The 10,480-nt window shown below is 39.7% G+C and overlaps 1 protein-coding gene across 1 annotated transcript in view; it reads left to right on the plus strand.

Moving 5' to 3' along the window:
* The window catches only part of adarb2 (adenosine deaminase RNA specific B2 (inactive)), a 258,599-nt gene that overhangs the window by 242,262 nt on the left and 5,857 nt on the right, over window positions 1-10,480 (plus strand). Inside the window, exon 9 of the mRNA XM_067435113.1 lies at window positions 7,160-7,341. Coding sequence (XP_067291214.1) covers window positions 7,160-7,341 — 182 coding nt within the window. The remainder of the gene's footprint in view (window positions 1-7,159; window positions 7,342-10,480) is intronic.

A 10,480-nucleotide genomic window follows, 5' to 3' on the forward strand; every position in this document is an offset into this window, starting at 1 on the left:
AAGCGAGGCTGTCCTCAGTGGTCATACCTACACTAAATCAGATGTCAAATACATCACATTTAGTGTTTTAGCAGCATTCTTGTGTAAAATACTCTGCCTGAACGATAGCCAGCTGGAGGAAAAAAAAAGTATTTCTTTAAAACCTTTCCTGTGACTCATTATTTAGTCATACTTAAGCACAGAGGATTAACATCATTAAAAATGTTTTACTTAAAGCAGGTTGCATTTTATTATGCAAATATTAGATTGAAGGTCTAAACAACAGTATGTATAATAAATGTGCAGAATATGAAGGTGTTTAAAGGTTAAGAAATATTAAAATGATATACACATGCATGAGATGAAAACTAGTCTTCCAAGAAAAACAATCTTATTCTACATGAAGGAGGTTGTAACCTCATAGACACCGTGTTGCGATCACATAACCAGCTGTCACACAATTGAAAATCTTTTCAGACTGAATTCATGAATTTATACATATGAAAAAGAAAAGGAACAAAAGACAAGCTAATGCCGTTAGTAAACAAACTTAACCCTTAAATGCATGAATGCTTTGCCAATCATTCTTACATATTCAGGTCTGATTCTCTACCTGCTGCGATAATATAAAACTCCCCTGTGTAGATCAAATGTTTTTATACAATATTACCTTTTATTAGTACCGTATTAATATAATCAGTTATATTACCATATATACCATATATATACTAGTTATATAACATAATCAGTTAATATTATGTATGTGTATTAATACTTTTTATTAGCATTCATATTCATTTGTAATCATTGTATGCTTGAATACATTGATTGTGCGAAGAGGACTGTGAGGAGGACTTCAGAAGACTTGGAATGCAAACATGAGTTAATACTTTTATACAGTTTTTTGGTCAGTTTTTGCAATAAATACATGTGACTGTACATTTATTTACCTGTTACGTGTTTTATATTGTTGGGAGTTGGTAGGTTTAGGGTAGGAGTGGAGTTAGTTGCTCCAAAATATAAAATTAGGCTATAAATATTCATTCTGTGAGATCAGGTCGGTGGAATCACACGGAGTGGACATACACGCAGATAGCTCAAAATGCGTACAGATAACACACCACTTTACTTTAGAAAGTGGCATGTATGTTTATGCAAAGTCATGATGTCATGTTGCCAGATTTTAAAACAGTGTGAGATGGAATTAATGAGGACCCGTCAATAAGTAGGCTCAATTCAGACTTTTTCAGAAGTGATGGTGGACCGAAAACAGTGACCTCAGTTTTATCGTTATTAAATTTAGGGAAGTTTCTATGTAGCCATGCAGGTTTTAATGTCAGTAATACAGGTATTCAATGAGTCCAGGGGGGGAGTGGAGGTGGAGCGGGCTGAAATGTAAACTTGCAAGTCAGCATAACATAGCTGAGACCATGACTACGGATAATGTGACCTAATGGTAGCAGATAAATATTAAACAGAAATGGTCCAAGAACAGAGCCTTGTAGAACCCCCTGAGAGAGAGAACATAGAGAAGATTTGAAGCTCTAAATATTAATGAAAAATTGTCTATCGGTGAGATACGATATGAACAAAGATAAAGATAGCACACTACCCGTGATGCCGATAGCAGATAGACGAGAGGTGAGTATATGATGAGTTATAGTATTAAATGCAGCAGTTAAGTCAAGCATGATGAGGATAATAAGACATCCAGAATCAGCAGACATTAGCAAGTCATTCGTAATTTTTACCAAAGCTACAGTGCTGTTGCACGAACGAAAGCCAGATTGAAAGGGATCAGGAAGGTTGATTACAGAGAGATGAGCTTTTATTTGAGAGGCAACTACTTTTTAAGCAGCTATCTAATCAACCAATCACATGGCAGTTGCTTCATTGCATTTAGGGGTGTGGTCCTGGTCAAGACAATCTCCTGAACTCCAAACTGAACGTCAGAATGGGAAAGAAAGGGGATTTAAGAAATTTTGAGCATGGCATGGTTGTTGGTGCCAGACGGGCCGGTCTGAGTATTTCACAATCTGCTCAGTTACTGGGATTTTCACACACAACCATGGGTTTACAAAGAATGGTGTGAAAAGGAAAAGACATCCAGTATGCTGCAGTCCTGTGGGAGAAAATGCCTTGTTGATGCTAGAGGTCAGAGGAGAATGGGCCGACTGATTCAAGCTGATAGAAGAGCAACTTTGACTGAAATAACCATTCGTTACAACCGAGGTATGCAGCAAAGCATTTGTGAAGCCACAACACACACAACCTTGAGGCGGATGGGCTACAACAGCAGAAGACCCCACTGGTCTGATGAGTCTCGATTTCTGTTGAGACATTCAGATAGAGTCAGAATTTGGCTTAAACTAAATGAGAACATGGATCCATCATGCCTTGTTACCACTGTGCAGGCTGCTGGTGGTGGTGGTGTAATGGTGTGGGGGATGTTTTCTTGGCACACTTTAGGCCCCTTAGTGCCAATTGGGCATCGTTTAAATGCCACGGCCTACCTGAGCATTGTTTCTGACCATGTCCATCCCTTTATGAACACCATGTACCCATCCTCTGATGGCTACTTCCAGCAGGATAATGCACCATATCACAAAGCTCGAATAATTTCACATTGGTTTCTTGAACATTACAATGAGCCCCCAAAGTCACCAGATCTCAACCCAATAGAGCATCATTGGGATGTGGTGGAACGGGAGCTTCATGCCCTGGATGTTCATCCCACAAATCTCCATCAAATGCATGATGCCATCCTATCAATATGGGCCAACATTTCTAAAGAACGCTTTCAGCACCTTGTTAAATCAATGCCACGTAGAATTAAGACAGTTCCGAAGGCGAAAGGGGGTCAAACACAGTGTTAGTATGGTGTTCCTAATAATCCTTTAGGTGAGTCTATTTCTTATATACATTAAACCACGCATAAGAACATTTTGATTATTGATGTGTACCAACACAAACCAAAAGTAACTTTTCATCCTGGGTTACTGGTTTATGACTTGCAATATTGTTTTGTCAAGACTAAATAAGAAATTAAATGTTACAAAAATACATACTTTTTTTTTCAGTTAGTTTAGATTTCGTTTAGTTTTGCAGCCAAAGCCATGTCAAGACGCATGTTATTATCTGCCGCACTGCATGATGTCCAAGTCTGAAACAGTTATTGAATAAATATAAACTATTATTAAAGCACATATATTATATATATATATATATATATATATATATATATATATATATATATATATATATATATATATATATATATATATATATATATATATATTTGCATGTTATAAAGAAATATTCACATTATGGTACCGACATTTATTTTATATAGTGATGAACAAGAGGTGGTTGTTCGGGCCTTATGCAACTTTCGCGTATAGGGAGGATTGGCTCCGAGGTGAAGAGAAACTCTTGTGAAACTCTTGCATGATTCACTCAAACCTACTCGTTGTCAGCAACAATGAAATTGCATGACTTTAGTGAGGATGTCCTTCAAATACGGGTCATACACTTCATAGCACATCACTTTTAGCAGATACAAAGTGGCACTTAAGAGTAGCTTTATGTCAAATACAGCGATCACATTCAACAGCATCTTGTATAAAATACTCTACATGATGGATAGATGACAACATTGTGACTGACAGTAAATGATGGAACCTGCTCGCGGTAAAATACAAATTAAGTGCTCTATTATAGACATATATGGATAAACGGAACTGTGAAATGATAGTGAGCGAGGTTTAAGAAGGACGCTGCATTATGGCATAATAGGATATGCACAGTATTATAGCAAACAAATTATTCCACCTGTTTTATGCCCTGGATAGAGAATCTGAGATTTGCAGTAGGGTTAAAGGAATAGCTCCTCCAAATATGAAAAGTTATATGACTTTTTATAATAAAAAGCAAAAAGACAACAATTGCTCATTTTCAGAATAGGAGATGTAAATAGTGCCTAGATTTTGTTTTTTTACATTTTTCTCCCTCTCAAGGTTTTATTATGGCTTCAGAAGATTTTGAATTCTCATATGGTCCCCATAACTCATATAACTCATTGTCATATGTGACCCTGGAACACAAAACCAGTCATAAATGATGCCAAAGTATGCCCAAAAACCATTAGGATATTAAGTAGTGATCATGTTCCATTAAAGCTCCACTGTGTGATATTTCCCCCCATCTAGCGGTGTAAAGGTATCTGACCATCCAGTGAATAATAGTTTCTGTTCCTCTCAATTCTGATTTCATTTTAATTCCTACGGTGGCCGATTTAGTCCAAGATTAACATGGCAATCCCCCTCTTCACATTCGACACGGTCCCATCGAGTGTTAAAACGTGAAAGGCAAAGCTTGAATTTACGGGTATGTCCCTCCTTGGCTAATGTACTTTCAAGATGGAGGGGAAACATGGCGACCAGCATTCGAACCCCTCACCCGTATGTTTTTTCAATGGCATATTATAAACTTACGAGAATACTTTATTACTAGAAATAAGTAAATATATATTAATGAGCACATATATTTTTGGAAGAACTAAGTGTTTTTACCCAAGAATGAAACCAGATCTCTCTCTCTCTCTCTCTCTCTCTCTCTCTCTCTCTCTCTCTCTCTCTCTCTCTCTCTCTCTCTCTCTCTCTCTCTCTCTCGCTCTCTCGCTCTCTCGCTCTCTCGCTCTCTCGCTCTCTCGCTCTCGTTTTTAATTAGTTGTATCTCGGACAAATACTGTATATCTTAACAAACCATGAATCAATGGAAAGCTTATTTATTCAGCTTTCAGATTATATATTAATCTCCAATTCAAAAACATTGACAATGTTTCAACCGAACCAGGAAATACCTCAATTAGATAGACCTACAACCAATCAGAGCAACAAAGCAACGCATAACATTAGTTGTCAAATGTCAACAGAGCTCAACTGCACTGTGTTGTCAAGTCTGCAGTTTTCCAGAGGGTTTTCCGCGGGTTGAAGCGACCTCAATTATGCGATGTATAGACCCAGGAATGCAAATTTTAGTAGGCAACCTTGCCAAAATAACACATTTTACCATCCAAACGCAATTTTTTTTACGGAGAATCCGTAATTTCTGAGAGAAATAGTGAAGGCGAGTGTATATACAGACAAGTTCTCCGTGTAGGATTAGAACAAATTCAACCAAGCGCCTTTGATGACGTGGATGATTACGTTACTGTTTATCATCTGTCCATCTAAAGCCCGCCCTGACAATTTAATTGTTCTGAACAGTTTCTGTTTGGGCATAATCACTCCTCTATGGATCAAGTCCAGACCGAACTGCCCCAGCTCAAATGTTGTGGGCGGGGCTGAGTTCGGCTGGAATCCAGGCTAGGTTTTGTGGTCCAGGGACACATGGTCCATGGTCTTCTTAACTCATAGTCTATTCAATCAATCAACTTTATTTATATAGCGCTTTTACAATGACGATCGTTTGAAAGTAGCTTCACAGTGTTAAACAGGACAATATTGCAACAAAATTTGATATGGCTGTAAAGTCGTTCTGGAGAAAACAGTGATGTTATCAGCTTATTTTAATTTATCATCTAGCGACAATGTTGGCAGATCAGTATTATAGTTTATAGAATTAAATAAGACCTAATTAATTCATCATATTTGTATATTTAGTTGAATAACTTAGATCATAATTTTAGTGTCCCCAACTGAGCAAACCAAAGGCGACAGTGCCAAGGAACAAAAACTTAACAGAAAAATAAATCTTGGGAGAAACCAGACTCAGTCGGGTGGCAGTTCTCTTCTGGCCTATTAACACACCGTGTATGATTATAATTCTGGCAACCTTACAGGTCAGAAATCATATTAGATCGGAATATTCAACATTTCTGGGTATTACACAAGAGACGGGTTCATTTAGGATGGCGCGTCGATTACACAAGAGTATGAATACTTGAAAGATCGGAGTTATTGTGCCGGAGACGAGTTTGTTGAGGATGACGTGCCGGTCAGGCAAATTCAGAGGAGAGACCAATGGGCACGGTCTCAGCAGACACCCCAGGATGAGCTGGTCATGTCCAGACGCAGGTCCACCATCTGATCCGGACACGGCCTGGATCCGGCCGACGGCAGTAAACCTCAGGATAAACGGAGCGACTAACATTAGCGTAGATGCCACTCTTCTTAGGATGTAATGAGCACATCAGGTGTTACGGGAAGTGTTCCCGGTTCCGGCTGACCTAGTTAATGCAGCCTAACAATCAGTCAATTGATTTGAATAATGAAAGTTAAAAATGTTCGATGTGTATACCATAGAGTAAAGGGATGCGTTTTTAGTCTAGATTTAAACTGTGAGAATTTGTCTGCTTCCCGAACAATTCTAGGAAGACTGTTCCAGAGTTTAGGAGCTAAATAGGAAAAGGATCGACCGCCTGCAGTTGATTTAGATATTCTAGGTATTATCAACTGGCCAGAGTTTTGAGACCGCAATAGTCGTGATGGAGTATAATGGGTTAAGAGCTCGCTTAAGTACTGGGGAGCAAAACCATTTAGTGCTTTGTGAGTAATAAGCAAGTTTTTAAAATGTATTCAGAACTCGGCAATCACAGGACCCATTATCAAAAAAAATGAAATGGCAGTGGGTCAGTAAAAGATGACAAAAAATCTATTTCTGGGCAAACTATCCCATTAAAGCTGATAAAAAATGAGTCCTCTGCTAGCATGTTTTGCTAAACATATACACAGAGTTTCATGTTTGGATTTGTAAATATTCACAATGTTCACATTAGCACAGCTGTCCTCGATGTCAAAATTATCTCCTTTAGAGCCCTCAATGCTCTCCATAGTTTAGCAAACATGCTACCGCGTTAAAACGCATTACACCATCACGTCTCATGTAAAGCAATCCGGCAGCACAGCTCGTGGGCATGCTATCAAACTCTCCACTTTAAGAAAGAAAGAATGCCATGCTAATTGGTGTAGCGATGCGGCAATGATTGAGGAGCCCGAGAGATCCTTTGTGCCTGGAACCAGTGTTTACCTCAAAGATATCACAGACGACACACAGAAATGCTCGCCTGCTAATGAAACACTTCAGCAATCACATGCTAAATAGAACCTCCCTCGAGTGCTCTTTCTTTCCCGACTTGCCTTCTCTCACGGAGTCTCCCTCTCTTTTCTTGCATGCACAGGCCTGAGCAACAGTGACTGCAGACAGCAGGGGAAGTCCGTGTGTTACAGTGTCAATTGGACGGCAGGCGACACCCAGCTGGAGGTGATCAACGCGTCTACTGGGAAGAGGAGGGACTCCGGAGCGCCGTCCAGACTTTGCAAGCATGCGCTTTTTGCACGTTGGATCAGACTCTATCGAAAGGTGAGGTCACCGCTGAATAGGACGTTTATTTAAATCTACACGCATGACGTCGGCATCTTAAATTGTTAAATGAGTTGGCATGAATGCAAAGACACAAGCTAGATTTCGTGTGCATTCTAAGTGTTGCCACTGGGGGCAGTAGAGCAAGCATTTGCTTAACTGAAGGAATAATCAGAGAGCCTAAATCAGGGGTGTCCAATCCTGCTCCTGGAGGGCCACTATCCTGCAGAGTTCAGCTCCAACCCCAATTAAACACACCTGAACCAGCTAATCAAGGTCTTATTAGGCATTCTAGAAACTTTCAGACAGGTGTGTTAAGGCAAGTTGGAGCTAAACTCTGCAGGACAGTGGCCCTCCAGGACCGACTTTGGACACCCCTTGCCTAAGTAAACCACAATCTAAGTCAAAGGTTCAGCATTTTTCACCGTTTATCAAAATTAATCATTTCACAAAGTATGCCGTGTACAGTACACACTGCGCAGTATGCAGTACACTAGTATTTCATTACGAACATAGCCTTAAAAATGGAATGAAACCGAAGTTGCAATAGTCGTTCTTCCCTGTTGTGACGTACATCTGAGTGAACCGGCTCAACCCAGGAGTGGGACTTGATTTTGTCCTCCGGGAATTGATTACATCATTGTCATTTGCTAATTGCTGTGATCTCATGTGAGTGACAGGTTGCTGTAGGGAAGGGATAATTATCCTGCCCTCGCGCCGGTACACACACATCAGAGAAGAGATGTCATTGGATGGGGGAGTTAATCTTTACGTAAAAAATAATCATGTGCACAGATAAATCATTTATAATTAACACTGCAATATTATATTTTAAAAACTGGCTAGCCAGGCAACATACAGTGACCAATCCTGAGAGGCCACTTCACTACACGCATTCTCAGCGTGGTTAGCCAACCGTAACATCCTCTATAACGCTGGCGCTATTTACATCTCATATCGACTCTGTACACTCTTGCATTACCAAGCCAACCACTGACGCATTTGTATTACATTCCAAAGAGCTCCGTTATCAACCCCACATGGGAAAATTAAACCATATCCGTATGCCTGCTGGGCCAGATCGCACTGAATGGAATTATTAAGCAATGAGAACGGTTTGGCCCGATTTTTGGCCTGCCATTGACCAAAATGTATAGCTTTCTGTTTTCTCACTCTTATAGGGTAGGGGGCGCTACGACACATCTTCTGAAAGAGTACAGAATCTCCTGATCAAAACACATGTGAAAAAGAAGCAGAAACAAGCAATAGCATATATAAACGGATGCATATGTAAAATAACGCAATACTGAATGAAATCTTGAGACAGGACGAGCTATAGGACTGTGAAGCTTTGGGGTGCTGATGGATTCGATCGACTCTATCTGTGTTTTGATCATTATTCTGAATACGATCTGGATTTAGTCATTGACAAAAAAAGAATTTTCTCAGATTTGTATTCAAAATTTTGCTTTTTAAATGAAACTTACCTATATTCAAGTGTTGATAACACTAGTTTTAAAGGCTCTGTCCTTTCTTTTAACTGGCAACTCTTTTTTATATATAAATGCTGGTGGTGTAAGAGTTAAAGAGTTACGTGTTACGGTGGTGTAAGAGTGGGGCGGCAGTGGCTCAGTGGTTCATGTAGGTTGTCTACAAACCAGAAGGTTGGTGGTTCGATCCCCGGTTCCACTTGACCAAGTGTCGAAGTGTCCATGAGCAAGACACCTAACCCCAGCTGCTCCCGACGAGCTGGATGGCGCCTTACATGGCTGACATCGCCGTCGGTGTATGAATGGGTGAATGTGAGGCAAAAATGTAAAGCGCTTTGGATAAAAGCGCTATATAAATGCAGTCCATTTAAAGAGTTAGTTCACCCAAAAATGAAAATTACTCACCCTAATGTCGTTCGACACCCGGAAGACCTCTGTTCATCTTCGGAACACAGTTTAGGATATTTTATATTTAGTCCGAGACTTTTCTGTTCCTCCATTGAATGTATGTACGGTATTCTATCCCTATTCAGAAAGCTAATAAAAACATCATCAAAGTAGTCCATATTTGGCATAAGTGGGTTAGTTAGAATCTCTTCAAGATTCCAAGCATCGAAAACACATTTTGGTTCAAAAATAACAAAAACTACGACTTTATTCAGCATTGTCTTCTCTTCCGTGTTTGTTTTCAATCCGCGAACAAACCTTCCAACGGTTCTGAATCAGCGTATTGATTCATGATTCGTATCAACGATACGCTGATTCAAAACTGCTCGAATCTTGGTTTGCAGATTGAAAACAAACACGGAAGAGAAGACAATGCACAACTTTGATGATGTTTTTATTCCCTTTCTGGATAGGGACAGTATACCGTACACACATCCAATGGAGGAACAGAAAGCTCTCTCTCTGATTAAATATAAAATATCTTAAACTGTGTTCCGAAGATGAACGGGTGTCTTACAGGTGTCGAACGACATTAGAGTAAGTAATTATTGAGAGAATTTTCTTTTTTTTGGTGAACTAACCCTTCCAAGTCCCATTCACATTCACAACGATAAATTGGAAGTCGCTTTTCTGTGGTTTCTGGTATTGCATAAAGCTGCTCATAATGCTCTTAACCGTAAGTAACCCTACCCTAACTCAGAGTATTAGTAGACCGTCTGCTTAATATCTGCTAACTCTTTATTATTATGCCCCCCAACAAACATTCTACTGACTATAGGTAAAAATTACATCAACGTATTCCACTAACCCTAACAGTCTACTAATAGAGTTAGGTGACATGTAGGTGCAGTGTTACTAATGGTCAACAGTATGTCTAAAGGGGACCATCAGAAAGAAGTGTAACCAAAGAACTAGTTGAGGATGAATAATTCTTTTTTTATTAACCACAACAGACAGCTCCCATTCGTTATGAGATGGAAAAAAAAGCGTAGGGCAGAATTAGGCCCTCATCATGTAAATGTATGGGAGAGATGCCGGCTGCTGTACCAAATGCTGGCAGTTAAAGTCTAATGACTGTGGAAATGGTAATCATCTTGAAAAGCACTTGAGCGGCCTCCCATGGCAAACGCTCAGCGCTCGCAGTCAGGGACGCAAGAGCACACACACTAATCTCCAAAGAAACTTTTCTTTTCTCCGTTCAC

Source organism: Pseudorasbora parva, chromosome 24 (genome assembly GCF_024679245.1).
Source record: "Pseudorasbora parva isolate DD20220531a chromosome 24, ASM2467924v1, whole genome shotgun sequence".
NCBI lineage: Eukaryota > Metazoa > Chordata > Actinopteri > Cypriniformes > Gobionidae > Pseudorasbora > Pseudorasbora parva.